Here is a 25,938-nt window from a genome sequence, read left to right as displayed (position 1 = left end):
TAACATTCTTGCAAAAAAAAAAAGTAAAACGTTCACAACAAATATCCATCTAGATACAACAACACTTGGCCTTTTGGCCAAGATAAGTAACAGGGGCCATCTTCAACCGTAGCAAGTCTGTTGGCCTGCGGTTGGGGGCCTGGACCGGGGTAAACTCGCTTCCAGGTATTTTCAGCTGGACCGATGGACCGGTCCGCATTCTTGGTGTCTGGTTTGGACCGGGACTTCAGCTGGAAAAGAATTGGTCGGAAGTACAGTCTAAGGTCAAATCGTCAGTAAAGACTTGGATTGGAAGGAAATTGTCCTTGAAGGGTCGGGCAGAGGCGTGTGCTACATACGTCTTTCCGCTCATCCTTTACCGTTTGTCTGTACTTCCTCTCCCTGCAGAACGACTAACCCGCTTACAAGGGCGCCTCGATTCACTTTTGTGGAACGAGGGTAAGCATTATGTCTGCAGAGAGGTCTGTGTTCAAAATCCGAGCGAGGGAGGCCTGGGTCAGCCCAGTCTCTTGTGTCATAGAAATGCCGAGAGATTGGCTTTCCTGGGTCGTTCGCTTGAAGGAGACGCTCCTTGGGTCCCTGTGGTTGAGAACTCGTTTCCCAATCTCAAACCCAACCCTTCGGTAGAAGGTCGTCGTAGACCGAAGGGGGAGTCCAAGTTCTTCTCCGAATGCCGAACCGCTCTTAGAGCTTTGCCGGGGACCAATGTCCTCGATCAGCCAAGGAAGAAACTGTATCGGGATTTAGTGGAGGGGACCGCGAAGGATCCACTTTGTAGGCGGATGGGATGGTCGATGGAGGTTGTCCGTTCTCAATGGCGTTGGGCGCCGGGACGGGAGATTCTGAATAACTCGGAATTCTCCCTGACTTGGCGACTGGTCCGAAATGCGCTGCCCCTCTTCGACGTACTTTTCCGGTATAAAGAACATACCAGTCGCTTCTGTCCGTGCTGTGACGAACGCGAGCCCGAAATAATCGAGCACGCGTTTTTTAGTTGCAGCCGGATACAGCCCCTATTAAAGTACGTCGAGGGGGTAACAGCTCGCATCGATGCCGAGTGTCTGCTCGATCTCGACGTAGGAACTTTTGTGTACAACATGGAGCCGCCGTTCCCCAGGGAGGAAAGTTTGGTTTTCCTGGCGATCCTAGCAGTAGCGCGCATGACCATTTGGATCACGCGCCTCAAGTTGGTCCACGAAGGAACATCTGTTCCTGATCGGGATCTGATCGTTTACTTTAAACATTTGCTTAAAGTAAAGATCAGATGCGATTGGAAGGGGTTGCCTAGAGTGGAATTTGACAAGAGGTGGGTGCACAGCACTAGTTTGTGCATCCGTCGAGGAGCCAAGTTTCAATACGTGTTCCCTCCTTAGGCATGGCATGGGCGGTGCTGGGTCCTACGGAACCCATCCCGCCTAGGTTAGCATTATAAGTTCAGTAAAGTAACTCTTGACTGGTGGTACAAATGAGATCCTGTTCCTGATTTTATTTTTTGGTATTAGAGAACCTCTGAGTCTGCCCAACCCCCCTGCTCCTCATCTTTATTTTCTGATGCCCCCGGTCATCCCCCTACTCAGAGGTCACCTTCCTACCCCCTCCATCCGTTGCTTTATTTTCTCCCACCTCCATTAAGGCGACTTCCCCAAACCCCATTAGGGATGCTCTGCTTGTTTTCGGTTCCCCGGAAAACAGTGGGGGATCTAGCCACATAGAATAGTACAGGGGGGTCTTACTAACAACACATTAGTAGTTTTTTCCTTTTTTTTTTTTTTTTTTTTCTTTTTTGAAATGAACATTTTCATTAGTTTTTTCCCACTCCACGAACATTTTATGCCAATTAATTCAAGAACTCTTTCTAATGAAATCGAACTTTATTTTCTCACACATACACACACACACACACAAAAAAAAAAAAAAAAAAAAAAAATGCACACACAACATACAGAAATGAATATACAAATTGTACATAGTTAAATTTTACATTGAACGCTGGGGTTATTAGTTAGATTAGGATCCACAGAGTGATTGAGGTATTTTGGTAAATGTTGCCAGTCAAGAGTAAGACTTCAAAGTCTCATCTGTTACATAGTCAAAAAGACCCTGTACCCTCCCCCTCCCAATTTCTTGTAGGGCCTTGTGCCTAATTTTGTTGAATTGAATTTTTTGTACGTTTTTTATGTTCAATTTTTTCTTTCTCAATAAAATATATAAACAAGATCAAAGTGTAGTATCTGTTCTTCAGATGCTGCACTTCCATTTCTTGTTCTCTTTCGGTGGAGGAGCAGTCCTTCACGACTGAGACAATTTTTTTTTGTACCTTTTCTCCACATTAAAAAACGACCCTGGTGTCTAACTCTGTCCCGTGGGGAGGCATTGTAAATAGGTACAACAACCATCAACAACTTTTTTCACTCTATATCTGTGCCTAAAACTAAACGAAATTTTCATAAGCAGAGTTTTTTTTTCCCTAGAACTGTTCATCTGGTGAATACGGTACCATGTGGCTGCTTCCCAGCTGACTATAACAAGGTCATCTTCAAATCTAATGTGGATAAATTCCTATTGAGTAGTCTATTTAGATAATCCAACCATACCCAAGTTCCACCATTACTGAATATATTGCTCATAATCTAACAATTAACCATTATCCTAAAGTAGCCTCCTGCCCTTGATAAGTAGTGACCTCCGCCCCATTAAAAAAAAAATTTTGGTTTGGACGTGTGTAAATTTACTATCTCTAAATTGGTTTTACTTGTATGAAAAAGGCCGGCTCAGATTGCCCAAGTGAATGCTGCACCAAGATATACATGAGAGTTTAGGAATATTAAAAAGATATAACAACTATTTAAATGTGTGCCATTTTAAAAATTAAAAATGTTTCATTTTTAATTTTTAAAATGTATAATTTCATTAAAAGTCTGTCATTTTTTTTTTTATTAAAGTGTGTTATTTTGTATTAAAGAGTGTCATTTTTTTTATTAAAAGTGTCATTTTTTAATTAAAAGTGTAATTTTTTTATTAAAAAGTGTGTCATTTTTTATATTAAAATCGAATCCCATTTGTATTATGGAACTAATAGAAATAATTGAAAAGATTAAGAAAATCATCTTTATTATTGACAAAACAAATTGTAACCCTTTTGTCCCTCATAACTGATTCAAAGCAACATTTTCTTTCCTAGTCTCCAAGACGACTACAGGAAGTCCTAAAAAGGTTTTTGCAAGAAGTAAATCGTCTCTTCAACTGGTGAGAAAACACTCAATCCATGAGTAAGTGTTATTATTTTCTTGTAATTTTTTGTTCTTTGTTTAAACCAGGAATCAGCAACTCATACGACCCTGTGGGCCAGATCGTGTTATACTTATGGATTGCAGGCCGGGTAAAGGTCATTAATAAAATAAGGAAAATTACGTATGCAAACCTCTGTTAACCTAAATGTTTAAAACCATAATGAAAATTAATCTTGAGAAATCAGAAAAAAACAAATAAAATCTAAAATTTACATAAAAATAAAGTTAGTTTTCCCCAAAAAACGTCAAACTATTTCAAAATAAAAAATATCAACGAAAGTGAAATGGGTGAAATTATGACGTGTATATTTGAAACTGTTATTGAAAATTGTACCACAAACAAACCACACGCACTCACTAAAATAAAACGAAACACACATACGTGCACGTACAAATAGTTGTAAGCATATACACTTAGATACGTACACATGTGGTAACATCCACACATTCTTGAGACATGAAATAGAAACTGACTGAGATAACATTATCCCTTTAATGTCGTCTCCACCTGATGTCTGTCGCCGGTCGGTCAATCAAATTGGCTCTCAGTTTGTAATTTATATTTATTTTTCATATTTTATGCAGAAATAGTGGTGATTGCGTTTGGATCGTGTTTTTGCAGTCATATTATTCAAATTCTGCTGGGTGAATAAGAGGAAGATAACAAGAGGCAATTTGTGGAATTCGAAAGCCTCGTCTCTCATGTTAAAAATGGTTATTTGTAGGCTCGGGGACCAATCAAAATACATTCGTGGGCCAAATCCAACCCTTGCTGACCTTTGATTCAGAGACTAAATCAATGTTGAGTACGAGGATCAAGAGTTAAAACTTTACAAAGAACCATGTAGAGACGTGTTTGATCCTAAGTGCATAAGTAAACGTTATGCAACCTTTTTATGACAATACACAATCACTATGTTCGACAAACAAACTCTGCCAAACTACATCATGGCACGTAAGAAAAACAAAAAAGAAAAAATATATTGTATTGTTTCTTAAATAAAAATCCTGATGAAGGCTTTGTTATGAGCGGAAAATTTAAAACTAAATAAATTAATATTTGTTTATTTAAAAGAAATACAAATCCGTCCGCACGTGGTCGTTCTTTCTAACCTCATGTTTTGAATTTCATTTTCTCCGTATATATATATATATATATATATATATATATATATATATATATATATATATATATATATAAACAAACATATTTGTTGCAGGGATTTTCTTGTGAATCTACATAACATACTTATCGCTTTAACAATGGATATTTTCAGCAAATTTTTTGTTTATTTGTTTTATGTTATTCTTACAAACATGTGAACAATTGAATATATTTATCAGGCACGTACAGATGGTGGATACTAGGGTTGCCCAAGCATATGCCTTTTTACTCCTGTTTTAAAAGTGCCCTTTTCAGAGAAATATATTATAGACCTGCGCCATACCATTACTATGTATATTTTTTTCACTTGAGCCCCTGCTCTAAAGAAGTTTAGTACGCTACTGATATTAAGTTATTTTGTATGCTACTGATATTAAGTTATTTTGCAAAATTGACATATTTTGTGTATTTATTTATAATCTAATTTGAAATTAGTTAAAAAAAACGATTTTTTAAAAAATTACTTTCACATGATTCTTTTAATGTTACACAAAAGTTTGCACATGGTTGTTTACATCAAACGCCCACTTTTGTGTATGTGCGTTTTTACCCGTGAGGGATCAAAAAAAAAAGCAGCAAAACAAAGTATTTTTATACATAACGTTGCACGGGGTATTTATCAGTGCTGCTCTTTCTTTCATAGTCGTTTCTTTCAGCGTGCATGACTGGCCGTGATCCTCTCAGGATTGTTGATCCTTAACCCTTAATCTCATCTGTTTAGCTAGACGAACAAAACTATTTGTGCATGGAAACACAATGGAGACTTGCTGATGCTCCAAAGGTTTTATTTAGAGAGAAATAAAATGTTTTTGGGGGAAAGACCACGTTACTAATTACTTATTACTTACTTTTATTAATGATGGCGACACACATGCAACATTCACTTAGATCTCAATTGTCGGATGCATCTACTCTTTCTCTCATAGTTGCTTTTTTACTCATTCATGATTTCCTCATTATTGTGGATCCCTGGCCTTCCTTGTTTAGTTAGATGAAAAAAACTCATCATGCATAAATACACATTGGAGACTTGTGGTGTTTATCCGTGCTGCTCTTTCTTTCATAGTCACTTCTTTCATTCATGCCTCATCGTCATCCTCTTCTAGTTGTTGATCTTCTGTTTAACTTAAAATGAACCTAATCACGCATGAAAACACAAATGAAGACTTGCGGAATTTTCAAGGTTTTATTTAAATAGAGAGAGTTCACTTATGGAAGAAGAGACTAACTAATATCTAATTAATTACTTCCTAACTTTTTTTTTCTAACTTTGTCAATTGAGAGACGCAAACGGGCGGACATTGAGAAAACATTCGCTTATATTTTCTCTACATTATCAGGAACATCTCGTATGTATTGTACGAACGAGGTACTGGCAAAAAAACTGTTCTGTTCCCTAAATACATGACACCATCTTAATGACAGATCATTCGACACCTGCGTTTAACATGATCTCTAATTACTGATAGCACGTTTTTTCTAGTGAGTTAACCTTTGACTACCTCCTCGTTTACTCTACTTGCTGTTGGGTATATTTCCATTTACCACCAAGTTATCCTGACATGTACTAATGTGATTCTCACTAAAATTCATACTAGTTTAACATAATCTCTAATTACTGATGTAGGGTTCCAATATGCAACATTATCTAATTGAATTCATTTCTGCATTTTGAAGAAAAGTGCAACCGTTACTATATTGCAGTGTTACATTTGCAATTCCATGACTAATTGGAATTGTATTGGTTACAAAATAAACGGACCATTGTTTTCAAGGAAGGCAATGGTAGTGATACAAGGAAGGAAGACAATAGCGTTTGGTCTGAGAAATAGTAGGAAGTGCATTTGCTTGCCTGGTGCTGACTATTGATCTGTGAAAAAATTGGTGCAGGCATTTGCTTCTCTAGTACTGATCATTCAATCAATTGACAAAATAAAAGAGCAAAGCGCAGCCATCATTGAGCTCTAATCTACTGTCCCCCTCTGTCCTGACTTTTACGAAAAATACTCATTTAGCTGAAGCCACTATCAATAATTCTCACCACTCTTTATCTGTGCCTAAACCTAAACGTAGATTCCATGAACAAAGCTTCTTTCTTAGAACTGCACGCCTGTGGAACTCTGTTCCGTTTTCCTGGCTTCCAACTGACTACAATATGGTTGTCTTCAAGTCCAATGTGAACAAGTTCTTGATGAGCCATCTCCTTAAATAATCCAATTTACCAAATTTCCACTACTAAATATGACTGCAGCATGTTCCTAAACCTATGTACTCATTAAACCTTATCCTCGAGTGGCCTCCGGGCCTTGATAAGTGGTGACTCCTTTGTAAAAAAAAACGACAGAAGATGTTGCACCTATATTAATAATAATTTTAGATGGAGGAAGTTGGAGAAAATGAGTGTTTGTTGATGTTAGAAAAAACAAAGTTGTTACAAATAGACTGTTAGCCTGATCTTTATTTATGGGGTTGTAGTCTCGGCAGAGCCTATTACAGGGTTTCTTTCCATGCACGACATCGCACTACAATTATCCTAATATTATGCAACTGTTAAAAGAGCAGCTCCTATTAGCACTACCTAAGAGTTAGGGCCCCTGTACTACCATGCAAACCTGTACCCTGAATCTTTTATTACAAGCGTGGCCCAGAGTAGTAGCAAGTGTTCTCAAATTTACCAAATAGAGAGAAAGAGAGATAGTGGACCGACATTCTTTGAAATATGCCTGTGATTATATCACTTCGCTTAGCTAATAAACAAAGAGGAACGCAAATCCAGGTGATTTTTTTTTACATGAGAGTCACCACTTATCAAGGCCCGGAGGTCACTCGAGGATAAGGGTTATTGCGTGTACAGTAATCAATGGGATAATATCGTAGTAATCGTTAGTAATGGAGATTTGATAAATTGGATTACTTAAGGTGATATGCAGAACCTTTCCACTCTCTTTATATTTGTAGGTTTGGAAATTTTTGTTTAAGTCTCCAGCTCTACATAAATTTGTGACGAGTACTAAGAAGGCCTTCCTCCTCCAGTGCTTCAGTGTCAAAACGTCAGTATATAAATGTTACATTTCTCCTAGAGGAATTATCTAACGAGATCTATGTGTTTCCATCTCACTGGATGGAATAATTCCACGCCCAAGTATTTCTACGCTCTCACTGGGGTAAAAAAATTCACCTGACTTTAAGCAACATGTTTGAAGCAGTGAGAGAGAGAGAGAGAGAGAGAGAGAGAGAGAGAGAGAGAGAGAGAGAGAGAGAGAGGGGGGAAGGGATGAGAAAGCAGAGTTAACGAGTACAATTTTTTCCTTGTAAACATGGTATTTCAAAAACAAATAAAATAGTTAATTTTTGACTTGAAGTTACTTTTTTTGTTGCCTTCATAGAACTAATCGTTGGTCAGAGAAAAGGAGATGTAGGCATTTGCTAGCCTGAGAGTAGTGCTTCTTTTCTCATTTTCTTTTTTAAATATGTCATATTGAACCTAAATATTTGTATTTTCCTGTCTAAATTGTTTTCTTTTTTGTTTTCTGTGCAGAATTGTGAAACGTGAAGGTCCCCCTTTATCCCCTCATCAGCAGCTGATGATTATGAAACAGATTGAAGATGAGCAAAAACAAGTGGTAGGTGAACCATCAGAACAAGATCTTAAGGTGAGTTTTAAAAACACATTTATTAAAATGATTAATCAATGCACGTAAATAATAATGATTGACTAAAAATAAAATGCTTATGAATTTTTGAGATGAGGATTAATAATTCGGATTATTTGGATTATTCAAACTACTGCTCTCATCTTGAGTGTTATTCGCACAACATTTCGATTAATGTAACCCTGGATCTTCTTCATGTGTATCTTGTCGAACTCAAAAAAGCTAAAAGGGGAAAAAATATAACCATATGTTATTTATACATAATTTGAAGTAAACAATGGAAAGAACGCAATTTATTAAAATTTTCTTAGAAACCAAATAACTGATTAATTTCGTTCATTTTTTACAGACTTATTTGATAAAAATAAACTGAAGTAAAATAATATTAAAAAGATTCATATCAATATATCACATTAATTGAATTATCAGAAAAACATTTTTTTGTGACTTTAGCAGTGTGTGCAGGGGCATTATTATGTTGAAAAATAATGTTCTGGGATATTCCCAACTTCTGGATACTTGGTAACAGTCCTGTTTCTAACATTCGAATGTATTCCTTTGCATTGATTGACTTCTCACATCTAATAAGTTCCCCAACTCCTGCTGCAGTAAAAGTTCCTCATACCATTATCCCTTCATTCTCGTGTTTAACTGTCATTTTATGCAACTTGGCGAGAATCATGTTCCAGTTCTTCGATTGCACCGTTCAGAAGCATCGGGAGCATCACTAACAAGAAAAAAATCTTGATTCTATCTAACCGGAAAACATTGCTGAACCCGTTTGTATCCTTCCTGCCATTACACGAGAAAAATCTCTTTTTATCATTGATGTTCTTCTTAGATAAAAATGGCTTCTTTGCACGCCTTTTAGAAGAAAATCACATTTCTTTCATTCGTCTAGATATTGCATATCAAGAAAGAGATTTTCCAGTCCCTGTTTTAATTCTTTGCTATGGTCAGCATAAATTTTCTTTCGATCCTTCAAAACAGTTAATTTAAGACTGTGGTCGTCCTTCAAAGTGGATGCTCTAGGGCGACCAGATCCAGATTTCCCTTTTACCAAGCGTTCGACTTTGAACCTTTAAATAATTCGCAGAAATAGATGTTTTCACATTTTCCTTTCTTAAAATATAAAAAAATCTGCTTGTAAGTCATTTCGGACTGCCTTAATCCTGCAATTCGGTTTTTTATATCCCCGCTAAGATGCGGTCTTACCATTTTGGGGATTCATTTTTTCACTTATTATTATATGCTATAATAATAATGATCTGGAAAATAGAAGTTTTCAGTTAAAATTAGCAAAAATTCATGGAAAAATATTGAAAAATCGATTTCTTCCTTCTTTCACTCTTGGCCCATTTTTTTTTTTTTTTTTGGTCATGAGTATATATATATATATATATATATATATATATATATATATATATATATATATATATATATATATTCATGAGATGATTCCAATATTTTTCCGATTCCGATACAATTATTGATTCTGTCACCTCTGCTAGTACACACCCACGCACGCACACACACGCACGCACGCACACACACACACACACACACACACACACACACACACACACACACACACACACACAAGTCTATAGTATAATATAGCTATATATAAGGCTCCTAAAATTCATACTAGAATTGTCTGCAATTCTGGTGTAACGGATAAAGATAACATTGAGTTGTAAGTGACATTCTTCTAGAAATTTTTCTAAGAAAATTCAATTACGAAATTACTTAAGATTTTTGCCCACACGAATTAAATAATAGAAATTACCGAATTTAACAGAAAAATTTCAGAGTTCGACAAAATACTAGTGAAGAACATTACATCCACGGAAAATAATGTGAAAATAACAAAACGAGCATAGTAATTCGAATAATCCAAACAATACAAAAATAATTTCATTACGATGAAAATGATAGAAAAAAAAACGAAAACATTTTAAAATTTCTTATTTGTGTTTGGCAAGGAAAAACTTAATTTATCGACTGTTTCCTTTACACGTGCTTTAAATATTTATAACTGAAAGTTTTTTGGATTTTCACCAAACTCGGATAAAATGTAATTTTTAACATTTCAGAGATATTATTATTATATTGATCATGGCATCAAGTCGAGCATGTTGGCTGTTTCGCCAAAAGAATGGCAGAACAAAATCCATAAATTGATTCCAGACAAATATTTAAACAGTTTAATGTTAAGCAACTTGAGGAAAGAACTACAAACGGAAGTGAATGAGAATTATGAGTTCAGCCTACGGAAGGCAATCGGTAAGTTTCTACATTCTTGTTCCGGTGAAAAGTGGCTATTTCTATTTGACTTGAATTGTTATATTTCTGTTATGGGCTAACCTGATATACCTAATATACCTATTTCAGGAATAATGAACTTCCCCAGAAACTATCACTATAGTTACACTAACATGTTATTGTGTCTCAATTCGTGGCAATTATGGTCCTAGAATGATGACGTGTACTTCTGTAACATACTTTTTGTAATATTGTGGGAGTCTGTATAACATGTGGGGATGTAAATCGTGTATATATTCATTTGTTTCTATTATCGTCTAGTGCAGCTATGACCATCTAGTGCTGTAATTCTATGTGAGTTTATATATACGTGTGATCGTCTAATCTACAGTTTGTTGTGTGCGTATGTGCATTTAAATACAGTTCATGACGGAACAATAAGATACATAAATACCTTTACAACACAAGTGCGAATAGCATTTATTTGGGATTTCCACATCTGGCCAATCGGGAAACATATCTGGTCCATCTTGTGTCTTGTCTTGACAGAAGCTGTAATGAAAATTCTCCACAAGAACGACAAAAGCTCAAGTTTTATTTTCGGCAACTTTTCATCCCAGAGTGTTTCCCCTCCCTCTTGGAAAGTTGCAACGCTGGTCTTACGCTCCTTTACGTCGCCATTTCTGACCCTCTACTCGGAGCCATTACAATTTGTCGAACGTCTCTTTTTCTCTCCCGATTCCGACTGACTTTAACTAATTTCCACGTATCTCAAACAGACCATCACCCCCTCTAAATGACGTCATTAATATATGTCACTAAGACAATCACCTGATGTTTTTACATGTTATTATTTATAAGTTTTCAACTAAATTTTTATGATAAACTTTTTAAGTTAACATTCCTAAATTAAGATAAATAAATATTTATTTTAACTATTTTGATTATTCTAAAACGTATTTTAGCTAACAAAACCTTTTGCCTTGAATGATTATAATAATCGTCAATCAGCACACGTTTCGGCATTGCCCGGTCAATATCCAATACTTTAGCTAATACATTTTTGTTAACTATATCACTGTGTGTTTGCCTTGATTATTATCGGCCTGCAAAACGACAACAGTTTCAATATTATTGATATGAGGATTAATAATTTGGATGATTTGAATTAATCAGACTCCTGTTCTCAGCTTCAGTGTTATTCTTAAAACGTTTTGACCGATGTAACCTCCAGTCTTAGTGTGTTCTGTTGAACTCAAGAGAACAAGTTTAAAAGTACCAAAATTCATACAGGAATTGTGTTGAGTAATAATCTAAAATATAACAGGAAGTTGTCTGTGCATATGTTTGTATGACTGTGCATATGTTTGTATGTCTGGCTAAAAGTAAAAAATAAAAAATAAAAAAAATACAAAAGAAGAACAAAACAAATACCCAGAAAATTTATGTTTTCTTGATTGGCGTTGCCCCGAATGAATAATATCTAAAATTTAGTAAAAAAAAACATTCATTCTTTCATCCTAACCTGGCGCAAATTTTGTCAGGGAGAGGGTCGTTTCTTCCAGCTGGAATATGTACTAACTAAAAGGAAGTAACCCTGATTTTTTATTAAGGGGATAATTCTTTTATGCCGACTCGTTTCTCGATGAATCTGTATAAAGTAGAGTTGTATGTGTGTCCAGAAAGAGAAATAGATTTGGCAGAGTTGGACGTGGGTAGAGAGAGAGAGAGAGGGGGGGGGGAGAGGGAGGTTTCCGGGGAAGGGGAAAGCGAGAAAGATAGAGAAGAGATAGAAGTTTTAATAGAATATGTTACATCTATGTCCCGGGCAATGCTGAGTAATTTTGCTAGTCAGTTCTAAATGGCAGTCTTCTAGAGCTTGAAGGTTCAATCTTCAGTACGGGCGATATTAAGCATTTAGATTTCTACCCAGTAATTGCTGACGAAACGAGATATACTCTTGGGGTTAAATAAAAGGCTAACTTTTAAATTCCATTTAGACAGAATGATTCCCGAAGAAGGTCGGAGGTGACATTGGCTGAAACCTTGTAAATAATAATAACCAAGAAGGATTGTTCAAACTTGTACCTCATAAAACATAATTAGAAAATGTTCGTTGATGTAAGCTCGTTACGATTTGAAAGAAAGAAATCAGATTATTTTTTACATTTTATTTGTAAATTAGAATTTAATTTTCATCTATATTAATTTACTAGAAGGACTTGTGTACCGGCGTTATCTGGTGGAAAGTTGATATAAAACCAGAACAGATTCGTAAAAATATCCCTTCTCTCAAAAACAATTGAAACTATGGCTATCTAGCGTATTGTCGTAGACTCAGCTAAATTTGTTTTGTTTTATTTCATAAAGAGGTCAGTAAGTAAAGAATTGATGTCCCTCATCAATGAAAAGAAATACTGAAAAGCACGTTAACGCTAAATAAATGTGCATAATGGACAAACATGTGCATGTTTCCCCAAATAAAGGAAGGTAATAAATGAAAAAAAAACCGTTAATGAAGAAATATTTTAATCAACCCTGAAACTATTGTAATGAAGCAGGAATCCTTCTAAACTTAGGTAATTTTGTTTTGTTATGTTATGTTTTGTTTTAGGAACTAGTTAAGTTAGTTCGTTAAATTTTGAAGGTAGACCACCGTTAATAATTAAATAATTATAATAATTAAAAGAAAATGTGCATACCCCTAGAAAAAAAAAGAAATGAAAATGCTGCTGTGAAAGGATCCAGAAGCGAAACTCGCAAAGCTGTGTTGATGCCCCATGTCAGAATGAGAATTAAATGATGCTGATGATCATAACAGCAGTAATCGTAGTAATAGTATTAATAGCAGTAGCAGCAGTAGAAGTAGTAGCAATAGTAATAGGAATATTAAAGGCACTCGACACAATTTCCGATATAAATAAAATATTTAATTCATGTGAATGTAGTAGTTTACATTTATCTTGTAGAATCAAATAATGATTTAGTCACTGTGTGAATTATGAGAACTGTGAAGATACATTTTTTACTTGTGCTGCGGAATTTGATCATGTCAATACTAAAACAAGCACAAACCAGAAAATTCGAAATATCATGTTTTATTTCTGTTTGAGTAAAATTCTTGAATGTAAGAGGTGCCTTCAATAAGATTCCAGACTTTTTTCATATGGACACTTTTATTGATAGTACACATATGAAACTTTGGTCCTCCTCGAAGTAATCTCCTCTGGCTGCAATGCACTTGTACTGTTCCAACAACTTCTGGGAGACCCCATGGAAGTCCTCTTGTGTGAGCATGTCAATGACCCTCGTCACAGCCTCTTGTATCTCCTCAATTGTCTCATAACAACAACCTCTAAGGTTTTCCTTGAGCTTAGGGAATAACCAAAAGTTACAGGAAGCAAGGTATAGACTATAGAGAGAGTGAGGAAATGCCTTGATGCCCATCTTGGTCAAATAATCTGTGATAAAGATGAAGTTGCGGACTTGTACATTTGCACAAATCTTCCACATTTTCAGTTCCTTGCAAATAATTGTGTGTACAGTTCCCACACTGACATCAAACTGTGCACTTATTGTTTCTATCGACACACATTCTATATGACGGCCCTTATCCATGAAATTCTTTATTTTGCCAATCAACTCTGGTGTTCTGACTTCCTTACTCCCCCCATACCTCTCGTCATCCCTCACAGATTCCCTGCTTTCCTTGAATCTCTTATGCCACCCAAAAACTGATGCTAAATTCATGCAAGATAGTCTAAAAGCAATTTGAAACCTTCCATACGTTTTTGTGGCATTTTTTCCAAGTTTAAACAGAATTTTATTACATATCGTTCTTCTAAAAGTGTCCTAACGTCCAGATTGCATTTTTGAAATTCACCAGCTGTAACAACCAGGCTTTAGTAGGGTGTATTCCAATTCCTACTGTAGCTGTTCATTTGAAGTTGAAATCCTAAAAATTGGTCAGTCATCTCATAAGATGTGTAACGACAGCATACTGAATTTTCAAGAGTCTGTGATTATAATTTAAACGCCTATACAAATAAAAGTGTGAAAACTTATTGAAGATAACCTGTAGGGTTTTCCGGACAACTACGTGGCTCGATTTGATTTAAGCGGCTAAAACGGGAGGCATTTTAGGTTTTGGCAGCGTTAATCAAGAATGCTTCATGTTTATCCATTTGTATTTTATTGGATAAAAGTTGGTAGAAACCAACAAAAGTGTCAGGAGATCGCAAAGACACCAGAAAACAAAAAATAAAAATAGTGAATAAAGCCAAAAATAAACATTTTTCCTAAAAGAATTAAAGCAGAAAAAGGATCAAACCTGAAAAAAATGTTTTTTTTAAGAAGGGTTTAGCAGCTTAATCGTGAAATGATTCTGACGAATGCTTAAAAGCAAATGGTTCTAATTGATACTATCTTACTTTTTCCGCTTCGTTTATATTCGCTCTTTTTGTCACTTCCAAAAGTAAGTTTTCACAGGAACGCGTCAAAGTATTTTCGACTAATGAAAATCGTTTCAAAGTCTATATCAAAATAATAAGTCAACGCGAACTCAAAAACTCCTATAAGAACAGTGACCACATTTTCCCCATTTACTCCCCTTCTCCTTCTCCCCCTCCTTCTCGTATTGATCATTATACGCACTCTTCTCCTCATTAATTCCTTTTCATATCAATTTAAGGACCCAAAAGAAACATTTAAATATCTAACTTCAATTTTTTGTTTTTTTAATCTGTCCATTTTCATTTTTATCATGACTTATTCTGTACTATGTATACGTATATGTATATGTATGTATGAGTGTGTGTATGTATGTATGTATGTGCGTGGCTGTGTGTATATGTGTATATATGTATGTGTGTGTATGTATTTCTTTACAATTTTCTTATCAGTTCGTTCAAGCTGAGGATGAGCCATACACTGGATGACAAACATTCAACCGTTATCTCATTTATTCCAACTAATTGATCTGTTAAATATTCTGACCGTCTCAAAAAGTGCAATTGTTTGACTCTCTCTTGCACTTGGTTCACCGGGTATCTTTGCCAGATAGTATTTGAAATTCTTTATCATGAATCCAGTCGCTCCTATAATTACTAGAATGAAAGAAATCCTGCTTAAGATTCTAGTTCCTTTTCATGGCACACATAAGACCTTGGTATTTCGTTATCTTTTCCCTCTCATCTCTTTTGAACCCCACGTCGTTGGGGGACACTAACTTCTACTAAGGTTGTTTTTTCTTCTCCTTTTTGGCCCATATCACTATGTCAGGTTTTATAGCTCTGTTTTCAAGGTACGTAGCTGTAGAGATTACGTAGTTATAGTGAATGGTGTATGACTTATTTCCAACTGTTCTTTCTGGTAAACATGTTCACAGGACTTGCTGCTGCATTCAATATTCAACGTTTTTACAGATCGTCCAGTGGAGATATATGCACACTCCATTATGCCACGTCATATACTAGCCGTCCCTCTGTATTGTGTGTGTTTCTATGCGTTTGTATACGTATATGTGTATTATGTGTGTGTGTTAATTATTCCTGAATTTCTTATAATAGACTTACAAGAAACAAAAGAAAAAAAAACAACAACAACAAAAAACTAATAACCTTTGAGACTAACAATTATGATTACGACTTGTAAATGATCGTCTTCTCTCATTTGCAGTGGATTACATCTTGAAGGACCCGAAAGAGAAAGCCCGGCTTCATATAGATTGGATACCTCACTCTTTCCCTCAGAGGTTAGAGCATGGACATTTTTTTAAATAATCTTTTTTTTTAAATAGTTACTATAATGAATAGAAACAAAGATATTTATTCAATGAAGCATTTTAGAAACGGTTTCCTTTATCAGTTCAAATATTTTTTCCTTATTTAAATCAATTCATTAACAGTAAATGAGAAAAGGATTTTTAATTTTTGAAATGATGATTAGTTATACGTATTATTTGGATTCTTCAGACTACTGTTCTCATCTTGAGTGTTATTAGAACAACGTTTCGGACAATGTAACCTCCGACATTCTTTAGGTATGTCTTATTGAACTCGGAAATCTTTTTGTAGAACGCAGGAATCTGCACGGAATTTCGAACAGAACCCTTTAATTAATCCACAAGGATAGCATGCTCTCATTCCGTCAGCTATGACTAGGTAGAAGTTCTAAGTAATTCGCAATTGTATTTTGAGTATCGTCTACATTGAGAATTGAACATTTAACCTCTAGAAGAGTGTAACTTAACTGTATTTTACGAAAGGACCCTTGGTGTAGTGGACAGTACTTGGTAAAAATCAGTTATAAAGTTACACTCAGAGCGAGCAACACTCAAAATACAATTGTAAAGTACTTAGGACTTCTACCAAGTCATGGCTACAAAATGAGAGCACGCTACCTTTGTGGATTAAATAAAGAGTTCGGTTTGAAATTCCGTGCAGATTCAACAGAAAGATTCCCGAGTTCGACAAGATACACCCGAAGAAGGTTGAAAGTTACATAGGTTGAAACGTTGTGAACTTAAGCTCTAGGTGAGAACAGTAGTCTGAAAAATCCAAATAATACGAATAATCAATCCTCATCTAAAAAATTCAGAAACATGAGACCTCTTTTACTTATTTTCTTTCCTTCTTTTGTTTTCGTTTTAAAATAAAACAAAAATGGCGACGTGTCTTTAAAGTTTTTGATTTTCCCATTTATACAGCAAAACTATTTTTTCTTATTCGACACTTTTTAAAGTAAAAATAACAAAACATCTCCTACCGTAATGAATAGAAACAAACAACATAATAATTTAAATAATAATTTAAAAACTGTTTTCTTCTCAGTTCAAATAACTTAAAGTTTTTCTTCTTTAAATCAATCTATCTGCATTGTTATACAACTCTGTGGACCGTCCAGACGTTCTTGCTTGTATTATAATAAAGTCGTAATCCATGTCTGTTTGTTTGTTCACAATTTGATTAATATGTATAAAAGCTACACTGTTTCACAAATTAATTTTCATGCTAAAAACAGATATTTACACATTTATATTTCAGCATGATTTCTATATATACAATTTATTCGTAGGGAATCTACATTCAAAGAATAACGTCATTTGCATATTACATTAAAAAATTCTATTTTTATAATAAACTAATTATGTGTGGTAATAAAATTGTCTTCATTGTTCTATTTAGAAATATTATTCAAAGTTGATTAATTTAATTTATATTTAATTTAAATTATTTTTAATTATTATTAAACTACACCAGTTGTCCTTAAAAACGAAAATAAGTTTATTTATTTAAACCGTGAGAGTTCAAAATACTTTACATTAGGTGTCGCTATGAGTTGAGGAATTTGGTAATAAATGATGGCTAACTTGTAACTGCCGTCTCGTGTTTTGTCACAAATAGTCTTCAGTTGCTTGATTGCTTGAAGCTTGTCTTTGAAGATCGAGTTTTTAAACAAGTGATGTTAAATGAATTTATATATATATATATATATATATATATATATATATATATATATATATATATATATATATATATATATATATATATATATATATATATATATACTAGTAAACAATAAAATCAGACAATGATTTCTCTTGAAACCCTTTTTACTTATTTCCTTTCTTTTACTTTTACAATGAAACAAAATGGCAGAATCTTTTTAGCTTTTAATTTCCTCTGCAATTAAAAGAATTTGCAGTTCTAGAAACGCACTTATGGAGATAAAACAAAAAGAAAAAACCTTTATCCCTTACATATTTATCACGAAATAAAGATGAGAGTGAAGATAATATATTCCACAAATCACAAAAATTAATCAAATAGTTTTCTTTCTATTTAAGAAATTTAAATTTTATACTTTTTAGCGCATAATAGACATTTTTTTTCATTTATTTTTTAATTTTCTTCAAATTTTGTTTTAAACTTATATAAACTGACGCTTCGAACAAACGTTGTGTTAATTTTGTTGTTTTGCTTTCTGAAAAAAATGTCTATTTAAAAAAGCCCCACTCCCTCCAAAAAAAAAAAACATGTTCATAAGTTAATATCATTTTTTAATTTTAAATTATCTACTTTAAAAAACAAAACAAAGAAATAAAGTTTATCTGCCCTTAAAAGAAACAAAGGGAAACAAAAGTATAAGATGAGTTGTCTGCCCCTGTCCATTTCTCGTATTTCTCCCTTATCAGAAACTAGTAAAATTTTATTTTCTTGAATAAAAAACTTACTTGATCAAATTACATGATTTTTTAAAAGATTTTACATTCGTTCCGTGACTTGTACGTACATCATACAGACTTTTCTGCATTTTCTTTATTTTTAATTACCACCAGAATTGCAGTTTTGGACTTGCATCGAATTTTTATACGGCAAAACCTTTTTTTCTATTAAGTTTAACTGTCAATTGCATGTCGACATATATCCAATCCAGCTGTGATTAATTCGCTTTACGTTTCAATTACTTCGTCTAATCGTGAAAGCCGTTTGTAAAGGTCGAGTCATGCCATTGCCATAAATCGTCATAAAAGTCTGCTATGGCTTCTTTCATTTCTTACAAAATGACGTTTCTCTCACAGTTTCGTTACTTTACGTATTTTACAATGTTTTTTAGCAAAAACAAAATAACAACAAAAAACGTAAGTACATTAATCATAGTTACTTACTCTCTCATGCAACTATTAAGTAGAGCATTTTTCTTCACACATTACGCACCTACTTTCCTTCTTGTTGACCATAAAGCAGTAGAAGCTATGTAAAGATCGAAATAGATATACTCTGGTACCAGCACTGTTGAAAATGTAGGTAAAATGATAATCCTGGTTTCATTTGATAACGTCTCCCTGAAAAGAGATGGGTTTAATTCTCAAATGACTATCTCTCAATCCTGGCCCCAAACCAGGAATTTCAAAGATCAAGGGGTTTTCTAAGGATATTGGTGGCACCCACAATAGCCGAGATGTGAAGATTACCCAACACATCAGCGATTTGTAGTTTTTTTTAAAAAAATGTCTTTCCAGACGACTTGATACCACCCCTAGCGTACCACCACCACCACCCATGCTTACGTCTTACCTCCAAGACAAACGGAGCGTAATTACTACACTTCTAATTCTCCTTCTCTATCAGGTTTTTGTTCAAGGACACTAAAGAATCTACAATTTGCCACCTCTTTGCCACCTACATACTTTTGTTATTTTATTTCGTTTCAGCCTTTTAAGCGTACATTTGTTTGCACAATTGTTAAGTATTTTTTATTTAAATCACACAATTTTTAAGTTTATGGAGTTAGATTCTAATCTTTGAAATATATTTCTTTTTCAATATATTTTCGAAAAATAAATTCTTATTTTCATCTTTTTGAAATGGTTGATTTTCTTGACTCGTGTGTGATTTCTGACTAATGGCATTAAAATCAGGATTATCTTGTTAATCCAATATTATCTTATTGCTATGGTGATCAACCTTATTGCATCACTACATGGACATTTCTCGACACTATGGATAGAAAATTATTATCTACAATCCAAAAATAGTCTCTGATAACTTATTATTTTTGTAATTTTAGTAAATATATACAGTGATGATCATATTTATTGGCACGGTAAAATAAAAGTTAAATTTTGTCTAATAAATTCTAAAAAAGGGATTAAATTAAAGAAAATAACAAAGTATATTATGTATTTTTAACTGGCCTTTCCGATGCAGCAATCGGATTTTAGAAAAAAATAAATAACAAAGGAACAACAAACATAATTGCAAAAAACCCTTGTTCAAAATTATTGGCACGGCTTTGTTTTTCTTTTAGTATCAGTATAATATCAATCAATTTCCGGTTTATGTGCTTTCTGAACTTTTTTATAGCCATATTATGCTTGTTTAACGATAATTCAGTGAATAATTTTTTTCAGATAATTTTTAGATAGCGATTTATTTAAACTATTATAAGTGACTAAATTATAATTTTCAATCGCCATGGTTAAAACTAAGGAACACAGCGAAGACGTCAGGAAGCTTGTTGTAGCATGCCATACCAATGGGGAGGGCTATGATAAGATTTCAAAGAAGCTAAACCTTCCCAAATCCACTGTTAGAGCCATAATAAACAAGTTCAAATCGCAAGGCCACGTTATGAGTTTAGAGGGTAGAGGGAGAAAAAGGATTCTTTCCCCAAGAGATGAACGGAAAATTGTTCGACAAGTAAAACAAAACCCAAGGATCTCTGTTGGGGAGATTGTTGATGAACAGAGCACCTCTGGAGTGAATGTATCTCGACATACAGTTGGTAGAGTTTTGAAGAGAGCTGGTTTAAAAGCATGTCGTCCGAGAAAGACTCCCTTATTGAAGCCTATGCACCTGAAAGCAAGGCTAGCCTTTGCAAAACGTCATATTGATAAAGATGTTGCATTATGGAAACGTGTTCTATGGACTGACGAAACGAAAATAGAGTTATTTGGCCATAATAAAGTGTCTTATATTTACAGAAAATCTGGCGAAGCTTTCCTGCCTAAGAACACCATAGCCACAGTGAAGCACGGTGGAGGCAGTTTGATGTTTTGGGGATCGTTTGCTGCCTCTGGACCAGGGCGACTTGTTAAGGTCACAGGTAGCATAAAAAAGGAAGATTATGTTAAAATATTGGATGAAAACCTGAAAGACTCTGCTAAAGAGCTCTCACTTGGTCGTCGTTGGTGGTTCATGCAAGATAATGACCCAAAGCATTCGGCTAAACTGACTAAGAAATGGCTTGAGGACAATCATATTAATGTTTTGGAGTGGCCATCACAAAGCCCAGACCTTAATCCAATTGAAAATTTATGGAGAACATTAAAATTGAGGGTAATGCAAAGGAAGCCTAAGAATCTTATTCAATTGGAGGATTATTGTCAGGAAGAGTGGGCTAAAATTACTACTGAAGAGTGCAACAACTTGGTTGTAAACTATGAAAAGCGACTGAGGAAGGTAATCAAGGCCAAAGGCTATACAATTGATTATTAAATAAATCGTGCCAATAATTTTGAACAAGGGTTTTTTGCAATTATGTTTGTTGTTCCTTTGTTATTCATTTTTTCTAAAATCCGATTGCTGCATCGGAAAGGCCAGTTAAAAATACATAATATACTTTGTTATTTTCTTTAATTTAATCCCTTTTTTAGAATTTATTAGACAAAATTTAACTTTTATTTTACCGTGCCAATAAATATGATCATCACTGTATGTTTGCCTTATTTCTTTTCAGTCTTTTAAGACAATAACACTTGTTTACGCTATTGTTTGGGATAATTGCGCCAACTAAAAAGTGCTCTTTATATCCGTGGTTGCCAAAGGAGCATTTTTAGCTTGTTGGCGCAATTACCCCGGAGTTGGCACAATTACCCTAAAGTATGTTATACTAATTAAGGTTACACAATTATTAAATATACTAGTTTACCTTACATAACTGTTAAGTATACTAATTTAGTTTATGCAATTGTTAAGTATACTAATTTAGTTTTATATTTGTTAAGTATAGTAATTTAGTTTTCACATTTGTTAAGTATATCAATTTAGTTTTCACATTTGTTAAGTATAGTAATTTAGTTTTCACATTTGTTAAGTATAGTAATTTAGTTTTCACATTTGTTAAGTATAGCAATTTAGTTTTCATATTTGTTAAGTATACTAATTTAGTTTTCACATTTGTTAAGTATAGTAATTTAGTTTTCACATTTGTTAAGTATAGCAATTTAGTTTTATATTTGTTAAGTATAGTAATTTAGTTTTCACATTTGTTAAGTATAGTAATTTAGTTTTCACATTTGTTAAGTATAGTAATTTAGTTTTTACTTTTGTTAAGTATAGTAATTTAGTTTTCACATTTGTTAAGTATAGTAATTTAGTTTTCACATTTGTTAAGTATAGCAATTTAGTTTTCACATTTGTTAAGTATACTAATTTAGTTTTCACATTTGTTAAGTATACTAATTTAGTTTTTACTTTTGTTAAGTATAGTAATTTAGTTTTCACATTTGTTAAGTATAGTAATTTAGGTTTTACATTTGTTAAGTATAGTAATTTAGTTTTTACATTTGTTAAGTATAGTAATTTAGTTTACACGTTTGTTAAGTATAGTAATTTAGTTTACACAATTGTTAAGTATACTAATTTACTTTACACTTTTGTTAATTTTGTTTGATTTGTGTAATTTTCAGAGTCATCCGCGCTCCCGTTCCATGGCATGATATTTATATTGAGATGAAAGAATTCAATAAAAAATGTCTATTCAGCATCAACCCGATTATGTACGAACTTCAAAAGATTTGGTACAATCAGTAAGTAAAGATTCTTTTGGTCTTGTCATCTACAAACGTGATTGATGCCGTCTTCTTTCTTTTTAGGTAAGAAAGGATCGGAGTGAAAGTTTTTGCTAATCAGGGTCATGTGTTGCATCATCTCCCCTTTAAGAGGAACGTCCACACGGGAGGTCCATACTTGGGAGGCCACACTCTGAATGTCAGTCACTATCAAATATATTTCTGTCATGAAATGCAAATCAACAAGTCACAAAACAAAATTAAGACGTGTGCTGTTTCTTATTTTACTTTTCTAACACACACACACACATACACACACACACACACACACACACACACACACACACACACGCACACACACATACACATTAAAATTTATAAATTCATTTGCGCGGGAATTACAGCATTCACCCACACCTAACCTCATGGGTAAAAAAAAGAACAGGATGCTTGAGATATGGCCGACGTAGTTAAAAGAACGTTTTTTCGTCAAAAATAGGGATTTTTGACCAATCAGGGCTCGATTTAAAAAACTTATTTTTTGCAAGCCTCTGGGAGCCTCAAAAGAAATGTAAACGTCAAGAAGAACTTCTCTCATCAGAGAGGGACATCAGACCAGCAGAAAGACAAGTTGCAAGTACATTGCTTTACTCTCTTTTTCTCTCACTTTACCACAACACTTAGTCAGACTCTTTCTCTCACGCTCTCTTCATCTTCTTCCTCTGTTCCTTCTTTCATACAGACTGCCACCTTTGCACACACTAAAAAAGTCATTTCTTTTCTTTTAACGAAAATAAACAAAAGTTTCTTTTACATTTTTTGTTAGTGTATTTCTTTTTATTTATTTGTTTTGGGGGATTTATGCCCCCCCCCCCAACAGACATATCCCGTGTCTTCAATGCTCAACCACAACAGAGGGGTCTTTTACCATCCCCTCTCTCTCTCTCTCTCTCTGCATTCCTATTCCAGAATCAAAAGCAGTACAACAAAAAGAAAATAACTTAAATTTGAAGAAGGGCCATTTTATTCATCATCTCTATCTTTGCTAGTGATGGGAGAGCAACATGAATTGAAACAAATACATTGTGCTAATCACCAACAACTGTTGCGAGGAAAGTGGGCTCTCTCTACTGTGCTAGAAGATTACTCGCACCTGAAAGTATCCTGTATCTCTACAAAGCCACTATTGGCTCATGTATGGAATATATGGAAGTCTCTCGCTCTTGGATAGGGTGAAGAAGAGTCGACACTATGATAGGTCCTGCACTGTCGACCAAATTCCAACCACTGTCCCCTCGCCGAAATGTAGCATCTCTGTGCCTGTTTTACAAGTACTTTAATGGTAAGTGCTCGGACAAACTCAAAGCACTAGTACCACCTCGACGTAAATATCTCCAACAAACCTGACAAGCAGAAAAATCCTACCCCTACATTAGAGATCCCTAGATGCCATAAAGCCTTGTTCTCAAATAGCTTCTTCTCTTGAACTGGTAGATTTTGGAATTCTCTCCCAGGCCCTGCTTCCTTGACTGTACTGACATTCAGAAGTTCCAGTGTAATGTGAACATATATCTCGCTGGTCAACTCCCTACATAGTATCCCAGTAAATCTGGCCTTTATTAGTAACCCCTTAATGCTAGACTGTGGAATTCCCTCCTGTTCCCTGCTTCCCTGACTGTACTGACATGCAGAAGTTCAAGTGTAGTGTGAACAGACATCTTGTTGCTCAAGTCCCTATACCATGTCCCTGTAGATATGGCCCTAAATAGTAGCCCCTTAATCCTAAGTGGCACTGTGCCTTGTTTGGAATGAAAACAACACTAAAAAAATGGCCAACCCTGACTAAAAAGAAAAAAGAATAGTGAGAGGTAATGAAAAACGTACAAAACAACAAATTCTACAAATATTTTGTAATTGAGATATTTTTCCTTTATGCACCATCTTTTTTTTTTTTAAATTGAATTAAACACATACAAAAAAATAAGTTGAATTCACAGAGCTTTTAGAAACATGTCTGCCATCCTTAAAATGAAAATACTATAAATAAAAATAAATATATATAGTTTTTAAAGCGGATTTTCTCTTTTTACCCATATATTTGTATAATGTCGTCTTTCTCTACTCTTTTGACGAGAAGCATTTAGCTTTGAAATGCAATGACCTAAATAAGTTTCTTCCCTATTCCACTTTCAGTAACTCTTATTGACTTGATAATGTAATAAAATCCTTATGTAACTTTACTCTTTATCCTTTTAACTTATTCTAATTTTTTTCCCCCTTAATTAGGTAGAGATATTTTTATTCTAATAGCATTGTTTTATCAGTTAAAATTTGTTTTTCGGCTTAAGTATATATATATGTATATATATATATATATATATATATATATATATATAAAATCAGTACGAAAAATATATAAATATTTATATCTTTTCTGTATTTATTTCCTATGTGTTGACATGTAGGAATACAAAAAGTCTTTGGAAAAAAAAAAACGAGAATGTTTCTTTCAAAAGTACATAATTTTCGACCAATCCTGCGGTCTTTCTCAGTGTGAATGATGGAAACATGAGTGTAGGACGGGTAGGGTTAGCAGCAGGAGGGGCACAGGTATAGGCAATAAGGTTAAGATCTATTTGAATATGACCCTTCCAACATTTTTGACTTGGAATAGTCAGCAACTTGTGTGACCTCTATTCAAAACCAAGTATTTAATAAAACTTTGAATTGGACACCCACGTACCCCACGAACACACTCGCATATGTAAACATATAGGCATGTACACCCGCACACTACTACTATATGTGGGTGTACATATATATATATATATATATATATATATATATATATATATATATATATCTGTTGAATATCTGGACTGGACATTCTAAAAGATCACCTAGGAAGAGTAAACATACTTGACACAGACATGCACTTGGCTGGAAGAAACAACCTGATTGATTGTCAAAAATAAAATAATTGTTGATTGAGTTTAAACCACCTGACCAGAATACACACGCTGGATTGTTGGAAATAAAATAATTGTTGATTGAATGGAAACTACCTTATCCATAGGTTAGCTGCATGCATGTTTATATTGACAGTAAAGGCAAAATCCCGATTTGCAGATGGATGCATCAGTGTAACAAATTGTTATACAATTATCATCAACCTGAAATTGAGATAGTCAGTCGACTGGTAATCAGGTTTGAGCAAGCCATCTTATTAAATTTGTGTGTACGTGTCGTATTTTATCACTCAGTCCTACT

The 25,938-nt window shown here is 34.2% G+C and overlaps 1 protein-coding gene across 1 annotated transcript in view; it reads left to right on the top strand.

Moving 5' to 3' along the window:
* The window catches only part of LOC145293101 (dynein axonemal heavy chain 3-like), a 404,365-nt gene that overhangs the window by 24,266 nt on the left and 354,161 nt on the right, over nucleotides 1-25,938 (top strand). The window contains exons 5-9 of the mRNA XM_080139477.1: nucleotides 3,182-3,269; nucleotides 7,994-8,108; nucleotides 10,205-10,394; nucleotides 16,050-16,125; nucleotides 22,567-22,686. Of these exons, the coding sequence (XP_079995603.1) occupies nucleotides 3,182-3,269; nucleotides 7,994-8,108; nucleotides 10,205-10,394; nucleotides 16,050-16,125; nucleotides 22,567-22,686 (589 nt within the window). The remainder of the gene's footprint in view (nucleotides 1-3,181; nucleotides 3,270-7,993; nucleotides 8,109-10,204; nucleotides 10,395-16,049; nucleotides 16,126-22,566; nucleotides 22,687-25,938) is intronic.

The sequence above is a fragment of the Euprymna scolopes genome, chromosome 14, assembly GCF_053919585.1.
Source record: "Euprymna scolopes isolate OS-2025 chromosome 14, ASM5391958v1, whole genome shotgun sequence".
NCBI classification, from domain to species: Eukaryota; Metazoa; Mollusca; class Cephalopoda; order Sepiida; family Sepiolidae; genus Euprymna; species Euprymna scolopes.
The sequence above is the reverse complement of the archived record's forward strand: the minus strand, read 5'-3'. Positions and strand labels throughout refer to the sequence as shown.